Source organism: Sarcophilus harrisii, chromosome 4 (assembly GCF_902635505.1).
Source record: "Sarcophilus harrisii chromosome 4, mSarHar1.11, whole genome shotgun sequence".
NCBI lineage: Eukaryota > Metazoa > Chordata > Mammalia > Dasyuromorphia > Dasyuridae > Sarcophilus > Sarcophilus harrisii.
In genome coordinates, this window is record NC_045429.1 from 348,282,637 (window position 1) to 348,298,089 (window position 15,453).

The 15,453-nt window shown below is 41.5% G+C and overlaps 1 protein-coding gene across 10 annotated transcripts in view; it reads left to right on the forward strand.

The window, feature by feature from the left end:
* Window positions 1–15,453, forward strand: part of MSI2 (musashi RNA binding protein 2) — a 521,162-nt gene that overhangs the window by 398,333 nt on the left and 107,376 nt on the right. For all 10 annotated transcript variants that reach the window (XM_031966452.1, XM_031966449.1, XM_031966447.1 and 7 more), the window contains exon 8: window positions 14,477–14,559. In XM_031966452.1, the coding sequence (XP_031822312.1) occupies window positions 14,477–14,559 (83 nt within the window). The remainder of the gene's footprint in view (window positions 1–14,476; window positions 14,560–15,453) is intronic.

The following is a 15,453-nucleotide window of genomic DNA, read 5'->3' on the forward strand; positions in this document are numbered from 1 at the left end:
ACATGTCCATGGTAAAGCGGGCAATGATCCTGTGCCTACTGCTGGCAGGCACTTGTTGGCCTTCTGAGCTGATGGGGAGTTTCTGTATGTACACACAGGTGTTTATCTTTTTGTTTGTTGTCTTTTTTCTTGGCATCTAGACCCTGTTGGCTAGGGGCAAGGTACTAGGAAATGGTGTCTTTGTTCTGTCTCTGATTTCCTATTCTCTGTCTCTCTGTTACCTCTTCCCCTTTATATCCACTCAACACCATAAACACAAGGCACTGCTTCTGGCAGACTATGTGACCATTTCCATCCTATAGGGGGAAAAGAAGTCCTTGTCCTCAAGCAAGAGTTTTAACCACTGGGTATGCTGTGGTCCCCCTTTAGCACAATCTGCTGAAGTTTATAGCCGCCCCTTTAAATAACGATCTTAAAGTACATAAAATAAAATACATAGGATTACAAAGCAAACCAAGGACTAGTGAAAAAATAGTAATTTTTTTTCCCTTTTGTATTCATGGAGGCTCGGAAATCATTCCATGTCTGACCCCTTCCTGAGGGTGAGGGAGCGATTCATATGTACAAGAAAATCCAAATCATAGACCCACGCCAGATGAACCTTGCTTTCAGGTCAAACTAGAGGGTGAATGCGGAAGAAAATGAGAATCCCTGGGCATGAGGGGACCTTTGAGGTCAACTTAGATAACATCACATAGAGACATTAAGTGAATTGCTCAAGATTACACAGGTCATCAGGTAATCCTCTTGGCTGTGAGGCTCAATGCTGTGTGACCCTGATTGTTCTTGGTCTGAGTTCCTTATTTGTAATATGAGAAACAGAGAGAAATACAAAGAGACAGAGAGACAAAAAGGCAGAGGTAGAGAGAAAAAAATACAGGAGGAGGAGGATCATCTCAGCTATCTTAGAGGGAAGATCTTTAGTCTTCAGCATTAAAGGTTAAAGGATTGATGTAGAAGGTAGGATTTTATGGAAGACTTCAAGGAAGCTTTGAGGTAGAGACAAAAACTGTCTCTATCATCGTCTATCGTGGTTGTTGTTTTGTCTGGACCTATAACTTCATTAGTTTAAAAACCTCCCTGTTCTTAAGGGGAACATCTCCTTTATCAAATCAGCTCCACACTCTGCATCTTCTAGTTCTGCAGCAGCTGTCCTTAGCCTTTTTCGTGTCTTGGACTTCTTTGGCTTTCTGGGGAAGCCCATAAACCCCTTCTCAGAATATTTTTAAATAATTAAAGAAAATGCTAAATTTCATTTAGAGGTTAGTGAAAACAAATATGTAATTTTCCCATTCCTCATTCTTATTCATGGACCCCCTGAAATAAATCTGTGGAATGAGATTAAAGATCTCTGTTTTCCAGAGCTGCCCATGACCCTAAGGGCTTAAGTGACTTTATTCAGCATTATTCAGCAACCCCATGTAGGATCTCATGTGGTGGGGGTCATGAAATTATGATTAATTATGAGTAAATGTTTGATTTGTATATAGGTTTTCTATACCTATATACTTAGAGTCACATAAAAATTTCAGGTGCAAAAAGGGTCATCATGAGTGGAAAGAGTTTAAGAGCAGGAAAGAGCTCTGCCCCAGATGCTTCTTCTGACCCTCTAAATTAAGGTAGTTTAATCCTCTACCAAGGGTGATCAGGAGCCTTTAGAGCTGCCCCTAACTGGATAGGAAAATAAGGGTAGCAAAGCCTGGTACATAGTAAACATTTAATAAATATTTATTGAATGACTGATTGACATGCAGGCCTGATCTGGGCCAAGTCTCAGCCTTCTCCAAAAGGAAAAGGACTGGACTTAGTACTGGCACTTCCACTGATCTCCCCAAGTTCCCCATGTGTTATTACCCTTGAAGGGCACACTCGGCAAATCCAGCCCCAAGAAAAAGAAAAAGAAAACGCCAAGCTCTGTGGATTTGCAAAAACAAAGGCTGAAGAGGCTTTTTTTCTGGTCCCCTTTCTCCAGCTGTGTGCCTGACCCCAGCTCCCCTCCTTCCTGCTGGGTCTGCATTGAAATCCTGGCCCCTTTTGCAGAGGTCCTGATCTGAGCCAGTTGTCTAGCGATTTAATTTCGTGAATTTACCACTGAGTCCCAGAGTTTATATTGGCACTTAACAGCGGTAATATGTGTCTCTCTCGCCAAGAACTGACTATTTTCCTGACCAAGATGGAACACCACGCACAAAAAAATAGGTTTGTGAACTAATCTCCTGTCCTGACAAGTGTCATTCACAGAATCACTGCTATAGAGCAGGCTTGGAATTAAATGAGGTTGATATTTTCTAGATGGGATCACAGGTGCTCTCTCTCCTTCTCTCTCTCTCTCTCTCTCTCTCTCTCTCTCTCTCTCTCTCTCTCTCTCTCCCCTTCTTTCTCTCCCTCTCTCATTTTTTCCTCTCTCCTTTTCCCCCTCTCTCTTCCCTCTCTTTCTCATTTTTTCTCCCTCCCTCTCCTTCCCACTGCCTCCCTCTTTCTTCCCCTTTTTCCCTCCTCTCTCTTTTTCTCCCTTCGTCCCCACTTTCTTTCTCTCTCTCTCTGTCTCTGTCTCTCTCTTCTTTCCTCTCTCAACAAAAGCCTTGGATGAGATTGTAAAGCTTCAAGCACTTTCAAATAACACTATCAGCACACAAGGCAGATTTCCAAATATTTTTATTTTATTTTGTATTTTGGAGAGGGGCTCAATCCAAGTTGTTCCATCCCTCTTTGCCTTGAGATCAGAGAGCTGTCTATCTCCTACTATACTTTGCGAGGCATAGGAAGTGACAAAGATGCCCATTTCAACAATGAATCTTTCCCACTGACTTGCTCTAGTCTGATATTACCTCATAGAAGCAATCATTCCTTGAGGTAGAGAAAGGGGAGAGCTATACCAGAAGTCAGGAGAGGCCTGGATCCATATAGTTCCATTCAAACTATTTATTGCTACCTCTTTGACCTTGAGCAAAACACATAACCTGTCTAAACCTCAGTGTTGTCATCTGAGCTATGGGGATGATAATAATATTGCTTATACTATCCACCTCATAAGGCTCTTATGAAGGAATTATCTTGCAAACCTTAAAATATTGCAGAAAAATGATTTAAAATTCAAATCTGGCTGGGCGACAATGATGCTCTAGGTTGAAGTAGGCATGAGTTCCAAATCCTTTCCAGAGAACAATTTTTTTTTTTAATTGGTGGGGGTAGGTGACAGAGAGCTAGAGATCAGCAAGTGCCTGAGGGAGGATGGAAGACAAAAGGGTAGAGAGATCAGATAACATAAATGTGAGGCCAGTAAGATATGGAGAAAGGACTGGGAGGAAGGAGCTCCAAAGAATAGTCCTGGGACAGTGCCATCCCTCAGGATAATGGTCTTCAGCCCTAAGAAAAGGGATATCTATTTTAGCCACCTCTCTGGGTGAGACATCCCCAGAACTTAGAATCAGGGGTTCTTAATATGGGGTCCATGAATCTGATGTTTAAATGTTGTGATCTTTGCATTTCAATCTTGTTTCCTTTGTCATCCTCAATATTTGATTTTGTGCACTTTTAAAAACATTATGGCTGAGAAGGGGTCCATAAATTTCACCAGACTGTCAGATGGGCCGTGTCACATAACAGAAGGCTAAAAACCCCAAACTACAGGTCTGGAAAGCATTCCAGGAGAAATTCTTTACTTGCCCATCTCACCGAGGCCCTAAAGGCTCTTCTGCCAACAGTCTCTTAGTTTTTGCTCCTCCTTTTGGTGATTCAGGAGGCAGAGCTCCCTGCCTTCTCCACAACCTTCTTCTTCCAAAATATCTTGCCTTGTTAGAGGGATAGAGATCTCAGCAGCTTACATTGACTTTCCTGTGGTCATTTGAAAAATGATTATTGAATAGAAACCCATGTTGAAACGGTCTTCTCACTTCTGCCTCTTGTTTGTAAAATATCCCAACATTTCAAGGGAAACTTTAACCAGAGCATCCTGGGACTGAAAAACAAGAGAAAAGCTTCCTTTTTCAGTTGAGGGATAGATTTAGATCTGGTAAATAGAACCAGTGTGACTTAATATTAATTTAAGAAATTCAGTATTTATATTTTGACTCAGGCTAGGTGGGTAATTTCAAAAGGATGGTTGTTTTCTTAACTCCCTCCCCCCTCCCTAGGCTGTGCCTTCCCTCCAGAGGTGGCTGGAGAGCCGCAGGTGTGAGCTAGCTTGCTTCTAAGTAACTTTCCCCCTCCTGATTAAGTGGTATGTGTGAATGAAGGAGATCCATGTTGATTCACACCAATCTATGCCTCGGCCCATGTGAGAGCTACTTCCAATTCCCCACAGCCCCAGCAAGCTTTGCAAGGCAGAAAGAAATATGACCAGGCAAGTTGAGAAAATAAATTAAACTAATGTCAACTTTTCTTGTTTCTCCCCTCATTATTAGGGGATGGAATGGGGCTCATTTATCAAGTGGGAAGAAAAAATTAATTGACACAGGCTTTAATATTATGATGTCTGGCTTGTCTGGTCACATTCCTTCATTTTTTGAAAGGCATTTTATTACAGTTTACAACCACCAGCTGCCAAACTATTGGTGTAAACAAGAGAGCAGGTGCATCAATAATGCCACACTGGAGGGGCCCCAGATACCAACCTAGAGGCTACTTTGCAGGGAGAAAATAATACCAGCATTGAGGATGAGGGAGCCAAGTGGAGCTTGTTGGATTTGAGTGGGGAGAGAGTGTCAGGTTGGGGGGGGGGGTGAAGTGGGAGAAATTGGTGCATTAAGAATGGAGGGATGCAGAGGCTTTGTGTCCTGTTTACCAGACATTACAGGGGAGGGAGGGAGGGAGGGAAGGAGGACAATGGGAATGTCTGCCTCTTCCACTGGTCCCCTCATAGACAGCTTTGTTTACGGCTAGCCCCGAAGATGTCCTGGGCATGCTTGGGTCACTCTTGCTTTCCATTCTTCTTTGTTCTCTTTGCAGATAAGTAATGAGGGCCTCCAGACAGAGGAGGATGCTGATTCCTCCAGGGTGGCTGGCCCATTTTTTTTAAAGCCAGGTTGCTGGAGAACAGGACTCTGTTTAAATGGGTCACCAAGTGTCACGCTATTCCCGCTCTTTGCATTAGAGCTGATGTTATAGATTGAGGCAGGAGTGGAAAGAGAAACTGTACAGAGAAAGAACTTATTTATTCCCTTTAAAATCTGGGTTAAACATATTGGGGAGGGGGTTGATAATCATTCTATGTTTGCTTCTTTCCCCCTCTTTAGCTAAACCACTTGGATATAATTGGCAAAGAATCATGGAATCCTAGAGCTGTCTGAAAACTTTATATAGCCCAGGGTTCACCCTCACGTCTGTGAATTTTTTCTTCTATGTCTAGATAACTGTATTTCATTACAAATGTTTTCCCTCATAATGTTCTACATTTTTAATGCATTTTAAAACGTTGTTCTGAGAAGAGGTCCATAATTTCTTTGACCTCATCAAAGTTCGTCATGGTGGGAACATAGATACTGATGATGGTGGCAGGATATTTTCTTGCAAGAGCCTGTCATTCACTCCTTCTGAAAGGCATAAGAGCTTGTTTACTAGATGAGTTTTGCTCCCACCATCAGACTGCCTAAGGGATCCCAGACAAAGAAAAGGTGGATCTAGGCTGACCCCTTCAGTTCAGAGGAAACTGAAGGACACAACCAGGAAGGAACCCTTCTGGTTTCCATGTCTACTGTTACTTTTGAGTTTCCTAACAACCATGTGAGATCAATGTTCCACATGTTATGTTCCCATTATACAGATGAGAAACTATCAGAGGTTAGCCTGAGGGGAAAACCAATCTGAGAGGAGAATGATATGTCTACAGTGTTCTTACTTCGTCAGTATAGCAAGTTCATCTTCTCACTGTTACTTGTGAAAATCTTGTACCCATTTCCCAGATGTTGTAACAAAGGGAGTAGAGGGTTAGTGAGATTTTGAGAAAGATGACAATATTATATGTGGCCTGTGCTCTTGCTTGAAAGAAGATTAAATACCCAAGCAATGGCAAGCCTAGTTTTAGAATTATGAGGGTCCAATCCCTATTCTGCCACAGACCGTTGAACCCAATGCAGTATTTCTATTTTGGTTGCTAAGATCCAAGACAGAAGGAACTGGGGTTATACAAGCTTCCATAATATTTTATATCTAAAAATATTTAATAAATTACACAGGCAACTCTAGTTTTAGTTCATGTTAATGAAAAGGGGCAGAGATACCTCAAAGCAGAAAAGAATGATAAAAAAGGGGGGGGGAAGATTTGAATGAATTTTTATTGTTGTTGGAGTCTTCTCCAATTTATTCAATTTATATTTTGTAGGTCATTCCCCCACTCTCTCTCCCCTCCATTTAGGTCCATATTTTTAAAAATTATATTATTATTTTTAAAATAATATTACTTTAGCACATGTCAACTTAATAAGGAGAGGGAAGAGTCCCAAAATGTTCTGGGTAACAAGGACTAAGAGAGAGAGGAACTAAGGAGAAATTTGGCCCCCCCAGATAATCCACAGCATGGATAATTGAGAGTTCACAGTGCCTCAAAAGTGATGGTGGTTAATGATGATACCACTTGACATTTAGTGATGGGGAAGATGAAGAGGATGCTGTTTCTTTGATGGCCTACATTCTATCTACAGACCACACCTCCTCCCTCACATCCCCCAGGAATGACTGGGGCTAGCTAATGCTGCTTTCTGCATTTGATGACCCCATTGTGTGTCAAGGAGGTCAAGGATGACTTCCAGGAGAGAGGGCTCATTTCCTGAACGTATATCTCTGCTGCCTGTGGCTTAAGAGTCTGAGGGGAGGGGTTCCAAATGAGTTCTACATACATTTGCATACATACACATGCCTTTAGTTCCCCCTGTGATAGCTGGAATAAATCAGACTATTTTCTCTTCTTTTCCCAGTTCTCCCCCTAAACCAAGTGCTAGATTAACTCATGCCTCCCATCGATTTTCATTGAAGATGCATTAGGCACTGCCTGATTGCCTATTAGTGTCCATTGACCTATATGAAAATAGAAAATGATTTTTGAGGATGAGTAGTCTGTTCCCACCACTTTCCCCCAAATGTCTCTAAGTCCACGACTCACTCTGTTTCAGCAGCTGCATTTGACTTAACCTTTTACATTTTGAAGGTATTTTGTTTTCTGGGTTTGTATTATTTTCTCTTCTCTCCCCCCCCCCCCCCACTTTAAAAATAGACTATTATTCAAATGAATATTCAGTTCTGTTCATTTGAATAAAGGCAAAAAAAAAAAAAGTTTGACTGTTAAATGCTTATCTCCTAAATAAGGCTTGTTAGTTTCTAATAATAGCTTCATTCAGAAGGATGCTGGAGAATTCAGTTTTTAAAATCTTCCTAGTCCAATGCTACCTTATTTGTGTCCATTTTCAACACCCTTTTTTTGTTTGGTTTTTATCCTTATGTACACCTTTCTTGGCACCTTTGAACTGATGCATGGTGTCTCTGATTAAAAACAACAACAACAATAATAGGGTAGCAATTTCAGCAGTGAATGGAAGATCTAATTTCAAATCCCAGAACCTGCCTCTGATACTTTCCACTTGTGTGAATTTGGGTATATTGCTTTATCCACCTTCAGGCTACTCATCTGTACAATGGGAATAAAAATGCAGGAAGTATCTACCTTATAGGATCATTATGAGACTCAAAAGTAATAGTGTACTTCAAAAGCAAATAAACCAAAACTGAAAATCAACTTCTGCTTTTTCTTGAGGGCTCCCACTAGTCTTCTTGAAGCAGCCAAGTCTTGAATTTAAAAAACCAGAGACTTTCTAAGTGTAGTGTCAATGTTTCATAGCTACCTTTGCCACAGTAACAAAGTTATTGATATTGTAAGGTTAGGAACGGAAGAAACCAAATAAACCTCCAAAGTGGCTATGGACCTGAAGGGGAAGAGAGTAATGAATGTAGAGTTGGCAGAGCAAACATACTAAATGTTCTCTCGAGGTTAAGGGAGTCATACTATACATACTATACATACACCCATACTAGCTGGGTGACCCTGGGCAAGAGTCTGAATCTCTCAGAGCCTCAGTTTCTCTTCTGAAAAATGGAATGATAATCATAATGCCCCAGCCTCCATCAAGCATGTACTCTGTTCTGGGCACCTTGCTGGCAGCTAACTCTACAGATACAAAGAATGAAAGAATTCCCATTAGCAAAAATCTTACATTCTAAGGGAGGAGATAATAAATACATCTACAAGTATGGACAAGAGAAATATAAACAGAATAAAGATCAAAACTGTTATTTCATTGGAATAGGGAACTCTCAGGTGAATAAACTCCCTCTACTAATGTCTGTCTCTACTTTCTCTATAAGATCCAGTTTTAGAGTTGCCTGAGACATTGGGAATTACATAACTTGCCCAAGATCACATATCCCATATAGGTCAGAGGCAAAACTTGGACCCAGGTTTTCTTGGCTGATGCTCTATGTACTCTGCTTCTCATAAATACAAAGAAAATAAATACAAAGCGATTAAATCAGAGGCAGTTTGGGAGGGAGAGCACTTCAGAGAATCATTGTGTGGATCAAATGAGATAATATACTACGTAAATGCAAGCTATTTTTATTACCTCTTTAGCAGGAAGATTGGGAAATGAGGGTTTTGTATACCTGAAAACTCCAGGTAAATGAGACTTCTAATAATCATATTCTTTCCAAAGCACTTTCTGAGCCATTTGGGGGGTTTTTCTTCTCGACTTTCTCTTCATCGTCCACCTTAACCTCCTTCTCTATACAGCTCATTTAGAGGGGTAAAAAAGATCTCTTTACCTTGGCTTCCTTCACTCTAATTTATGCTTTTCTTCCCCCATCCCATATTTTATTTCATTTGGAGGTGTTGGGGGGTTTTAACCATCGAACAACTAATTCATTGTAAATGATAATACTGCCATGAGAGAAAATGATTACCAGTTAAGGAATAACACTTATTGATAATTAAGTGTTTCATCACTTCTTTGCTTTCCCCCAAGTGGAATAAATAAATATTTTAGACATAATCAAGTTTGTTTTCTCTATCCAGGCCAAACAGACAGACATGTTGGAATGATGTAGATCTTTAAAATCCTGCAAATGAGGCTTGACATTCTTGAATTGTTATGCATCCTGGGTACATGGGCTTGAAATCCAAGCCATCTCCTTTAATCAGAAAAAATCATTTTTGTGATACTTGCATTCTCAGTCCCATGGGGTTAGGGAAGGGACCCAGTCAGGAGAGCATCAGAGTTGGAATTGGAAGTGATTTGGTGAAATCAGTCTCTCTCTACCCCCACCCTTTCATACCCCTTCCCTCCCACCCTCAGGCAGCAGTCTGCATTTCAATTCTGATCTCTCATATATGCTTCTCCTTATCTCAGAACTGGTGACACTGTCTGGAAAATGAAGGCAGCAAAATTCTCCTTTCCTGTGTTCACTAACAAGTTTCTAATGGTGATAATACCCAGCATTGAGACAATTAGTAATGTATACTACTAATGTGAATGGTCTGCGGGGCAGGGCAGGGCTCTTGTCTCCCTGCTAGGGAGATGAACTGCCGGTAATAGTAGAGACAAATACTTGCTGGCTTATGGTGTCACTGACCATTGGCTAGGAAAATGACAGAGCTGTGAGTCACCACACAAAATACTGCACGGACTATTTTCCAGAAGTTGGGATTGAGTTATGCTGAACCATTCATTTCTTCACCCAGACCTCCTGTTGAATCTCAGCACTTACTATACCTAGCCTGGTTGCAAGATGAGGTCTGTGTTTGGGAAAAGGCTTTTTCTGGGTTTGAAGGTCAAACCTGTGACCTTGACCTTGCCAAGGCATAACTGCCAATGAATACAGTACCATAACAGTATGAGATAAGATCTGTTATTGTCCCCAATTTACAGATGAGGAAACTGAATCTGAGGAAAGTGACTGGCCCAGAGTGATACACTTAGGAAGACTCTAAGGCAGGATTTGAATCTTGCTCATCCAGACTCCCAATCTAATACTGTAACCATTATACCACTTAGCTGTTCAGATAAATGGCTTCTTGTTTGGGGATACAGCAACACATTCATAACTAGAGCGGGACAACTGGGGGGGGGTTTAGCCCAGGACACTGAATTTGGAGAATACCAAACTGCCATCTTTTTGCAGTGTAGAAATACCAAAGCCTGGCACCTACTTCACAAACAGTTAAAGGAGGAAATTCCCAGATGGCAGAATGGATTAAGTCCAACTTCCCTGCTCCCCAATGATCCAAGTAGTGATTTCCCCCGGCAGCAACTTTGTTTTGTCTACCTACTCCTACTGTTTGCCCAAGAACATGCATACTTCATGTCACTTGTTCCAGGTGATGTTTGGGGCATTTGCCCTGGGCTAAAACATATTCTTAACTGTGACCCTGGTAACACACAGGATTCTACATTTGCATTGAAGGTTGCTGTTTGAGGTCCCTTCCAACTCAAAAGCTCCAAGATTTTCTCATTATTTGCATGCCAAATAACCAGAGACATTTAGATCACAGCCTGGCGCCTTCTGTGGTAAGGCAGATAACGTATTCCCTATTCTCCATTACCAATATATTGTCCAAGGCAGCTGAAATAGTCCATCTTGTGAGTTTGCTATCACTCAAAAGGATTTAAGCCCAAACTAGATGCCTATCTCTTAGGGATGTTGTGGGAGGAATCCCTATTTGATAGGAGGTTAGATTAGATAATTTCTAAATTCTCTTCCTGTGCTAGGATTGAGTGATTCTAACTGGGCCATCATTTAATGAATATTCTGGAGAGGTTTTTACTAGGCTCCACAAAACATTATTAGAATAAATAAAAGTCTTTCTGGGGAGGTGGGGTGAGAAACAACAACAACAACAACAAAAATCCTAGCAGTCAAATCAAATAACCATGAGATTTTTGGATTATCTAGGGCTTCCATTTCTACTCAGTCATGGATAGTACAGAAAATTGATTGGGGGGAGGGAGGTAATAAGCAAAGAAGGAAGGAAGGAGAGAAATCAGTACTGAGGAAACATAACCCCTAGGGAAGGCTGAGGATTATTTTTCCTTGGCTGCATATTGTGGTAGGTGTTTGAACCCGATGAACCAATGTTCATCTGCCAGGCCCTATTTGAAACAAGATATATGTTCTTTCCTGATCAAGGCTTCAAGCCCCAAAGGTAACTTATTTTATAACTTGTACCAGGTGAATTTAGGGAAAGTGTGCCAACTCACTTTCCTGCCAATTTTCTTATCCCAAGTTGACTCTTGGAATAGACATGTTTGTTTAATCATCAAGAAATAGACATCCAATCAGTCATTAAGCCAACAAGTATTTATTGTTTACTGTGTGCCAGGCTTTGTGCTAAACACTGGGGAAACAAAGAAAGGCAAAGAATAGTCTGCCTTCACAGAGTTTACAATCTAATGAAGGGGACAAGATGTTTAACTGGGCACATATGAGATTTATACAGAGTAGGTAAAGTTAATCTGAAAAGGAAGGTGTTAGCAGCTTGGGGTGGAGAGGAACTGGGAAAGGTCTGCTGGAAAAAGTGAGCTTTGAGCTGTCTTTAATTAGCCAAGGAAATTGCAGAAGTAATGGGTAATGGGGCAAACCATTCCAGCCATGACAGGGAGGAGGGAGACAGCCAGTGCAGAACCAAAAGGCAGGAGATGGAGCGGCACATGCTACTACTACAAGCTGACTGACTGGATCATAGAATACATGGAAGAAGGGAAAGTATAAGAAATCTAGAAAGATAAATAGGGAGCCAGGTTATAAAGAGCTTTCAAGAGTTTTTGTTTGATCCTGGAGGAATGTGGAGTCATGGAAGCTCATTGATGAGTGTCATTGAGAGTTATAGCTTCTCTTTAGGAAAATGACCTTGGTATCTAAGTAGAGGATGGGGTTAGAGTGGGAAGAGATCTCTTAAGAAGCTACCAGGCTGTCGAGATAAGAGGTCATGAGGATCTAGACTAGAGCTCTGGATATATGAGGAATGTTGTATAGAATTGAAAAAGATTTGGCAATAGATTGGATATGTGTGGTAAGTGAGTGGGGAGTCTAGGCTAAATGAGCTGGGGGCCTTGGAAATTTACTAGCTATGTAGTCTTAACCTCTGCCTACCTCAGTTTCTTTAACTGGAAAATGGGGGGATAATAGCACCTACCTCCCAGGATTGTTATAAGGATTAAATGAGATGTTTGTAAAGCACTGTTTGGTATATAATATATGTTTAATAAATGCTTGCTTCCTTCCTGTAACCTTGAAGGGAAAATAAATGAGACATTTAGATCATTGCTATCAGAAATTAAGGGAGCAGCTAGGTGAGGCAGTGCAAAGAGCAGGAATGAAGGGGACCTGGGTTCAAATTCAGCCTCAGACACTAGATGTGTGACCCTGGGCAAGTGACTTAATCTTGATTGCCTCAGAGAAAGAAAGAAAGAAAGAAAGAAAGAAAGAAAGAAAGAAAGAAAGAAAGAAAGAAAGAAAGAAAGAAAGAAAGAAAGAAAGAAAGAAAGAAAGAAAGAAAGAAAGAAAAAGAAATTAGATAGAAAATGTCTGTTTTTAGAAACAATATAATTCACGTGGTGATGATTTAAGAAAACTCCCCCAAAAACCTCAAAAACCATACTTTGCCCCCTTAACCTTTAGGCTGGCTACATGTTCTATCCCACTCTCCTCTGATGTGAGGATTTCTGAATATCTTTCCAGAGATAATCAGTGACCCTTTTTGGGGGGCTGCAACTGAATACTGGCTGCCAGCTTGAGATCTAATAGCATATGCATGAGCTCCTGAAGCTAGGGACTATGTGTTTGTTGTCTTGTTCCCCCAGTGCCTAGCATGTTACCTTGAACAGAGTAAATGGTTAATTAATGTTCATCAAGTTGAGTCCAGAGAGGGGTATAGTAGAAAGAGCATTGGATTTAGCCTGAGAAGACCCAGGGTCCAATCCCCCCTCCACTGTTTATTCAGCTTCCAAAAACTTCTTTCTTTGGGTCTCAAGTTTCCTCACCCATAAAATTAGGCTGTTGGACCAGATGACATCTTAGGTTCCCTTTAAATTCTCTGGAACTATGTCTTGATCAGGGAAATAGAACTATTTGTGGCAGTGATAGGAATAAGACTTAGGTTTCTTTCTTAGGTCTCTTTTCACTGTACCTTCCATGTTCCTTTCTGCACACATACCTTTTGTTAGGAAAGACCATATAGTAGAATATAAAGAGGGCAAGATTTATAAAACACTTAAAGGTTTGCAAAGCACTTTACAAATATCTCATTTTATCCTCCCAAGAAGCAGGTGCTATTTTTGTCCCCATTTTACAGATGAGGAATCTGAGACTGAAAAAAGAAAAAGGAATTTGCTCAGAGTCACAGCTATTAAGTGTCTAAGGCTGAGATTCGAACTCAGGTTTTCCTGACTCCAAGTATGATCTCAGACAAAGTCATATAACCCCTCTGGGTCTCAGTTTCCTTGTCTGTAAAAAGAAGTGGGTTAGATGAGGTGGACCATTAAGGTCTCTTCCAACATCAGATCCTGAGAATGGAGCTGGAGAAGCTTTCTTATATAAAATGATTTTTTTTCCCTGTGGAACAATATAACAGACATGGGAACCTGTTATGCCAGAGATTGGTGGGGAGGGTTGTGTAGGGAGAGGGGGATGGAGGTGAGGAGAGGAAGACGTGAAGAAAAGAAATTGGTATGCAGATTGGTGGTTAACTGCCAAAATTCTTCAAGCCTGTTTTGTCTCACAGAGCTCATCTCCAGCGGAGCAAATACAGTGGATAGCTGACGGGCAGACAGCAGGCATCAAACAGCCTTAAACTGCCCCAAATCTGCCGTGCTTTTGAAGCCACAGTGGGAAAAGGATGCCTGCTCAGAACAGAGGCCTTAAACTTTAATAGTTTCTTAGAGGCCTCAGGATGTCCTGATGAGGCATTAGAGGAAGTCATTCAGGAAGAAAGAGACAAATAACCCCCTCCATTTCTGGGCTGACCCTAAGGGCTGGCCGTTTGAACAGGCCGAAAGGACAAGTGTGGACCCGCAGTGATCCACGAAGCTCTCATTATCCTGCCCGCCTGGCTCTGTGTGAGAAGCTGCTGGGTTCTGACCCTTATAAATAACAGACAAGTAAATTTCTTGTTTGCTCCAGGCCAAATGTAAACCACGGATTGCCAGGCTGCATGTTGGAGAAATCATTAACTTCTTTTTTTTTTTTTTTTTTTTTTTTTGGAAGGTTTGGGTTTACAAATTAGGCAGCTTGTTTTCCTAGGCTGATGAGATACCCCTTCCCCACTACAAGGCCCCTTCTTGTACCGAAGATGGCACACCCCATATCCCATATCTGGGAATTTGTACTTATAGAACGTTTCAGTGGCGCAGCCAGAGATGTAAATATTGTGAAACAGAACAGAGACTCCAACGGGCAAACATAGTCACCTCTTCTTCTCCCCCTTTTGTCTCCCCAGGGTTTGGTTTCGTCACTTTTGAGAATGAAGATGTTGTGGAGAAAGTCTGTGAAATACATTTCCACGAAATCAATAATAAGATGGTAAGTTGTTGGAGAAAAAGTTAGCACACACAAACATATATTTTCATACTCATTCTTTCTTTGGCCCCCCACACTACTTGAAGTCTTGCCCTGGGAATTGGAGCTGATGGGTTTTGGGGCCCCCTCTGTGGTCTGTCTCAAAAGTGGAGACATTTTAGATCTTTGGCAAGTTCACCAACCAGGGTGATTTCTTTCCTTGGAACAGTACTGGCTAATAAAAAGGGTGTTCCCTCCCTCCTTCCCCCTTCTTCAATTAAATAAGGCCATGTTCCCTTTGGTGGTCCTCCCACTGCTGCCTCTCTGGGGGTTTTTTTCTTCTAAGAGAAGATCTGAAGGGAGGTTGAGTCTGGGGGGAAAGTAGAGAGGAGATCTGAGGGGTGGTTAATTTTGAGTGGGATCAGAACAGAGGGAACATCTGAGGGTTGAGCTTAAGGGGAGTAGAACAGAGAGGAGATCTGAGGAGAGGTTGAACTGAGGGCTTAAGTAGACTGGAGGTCTGAGGGGAGGAGGAAGGCCCAAGGGAAGGTTGGAGATTGACTTCTAAAGGGAGGCTGAGTTGGGACAGAGAGCAAAAAGGATAAATCGACTTCCTAAGACGGAGACCACTAGATGGCTTCCTAACACGTGCCCAGATTCCAGAGCTCCAGCTTCTGTTTCTTCTTGCTCTCTCCAATTTTGGGGGTGTGGAAAAGAGAAGAAAACCCCTTGCTGAGCCCAAACTGGCGACTCAGCCAGTGTTTCCCAAGCTGTCAGCAAATCCCTCCAAGCCATCACAACTCACTTGGCTTGCACAACTCCAAGAAAAGGGAGGGAGAGAAATATGTGTGTTTCAATCTCAGCAGTAACTTTGATATTTTCAGTTAAAATATTCCCCTTCCCTTTGTCAAAACATTC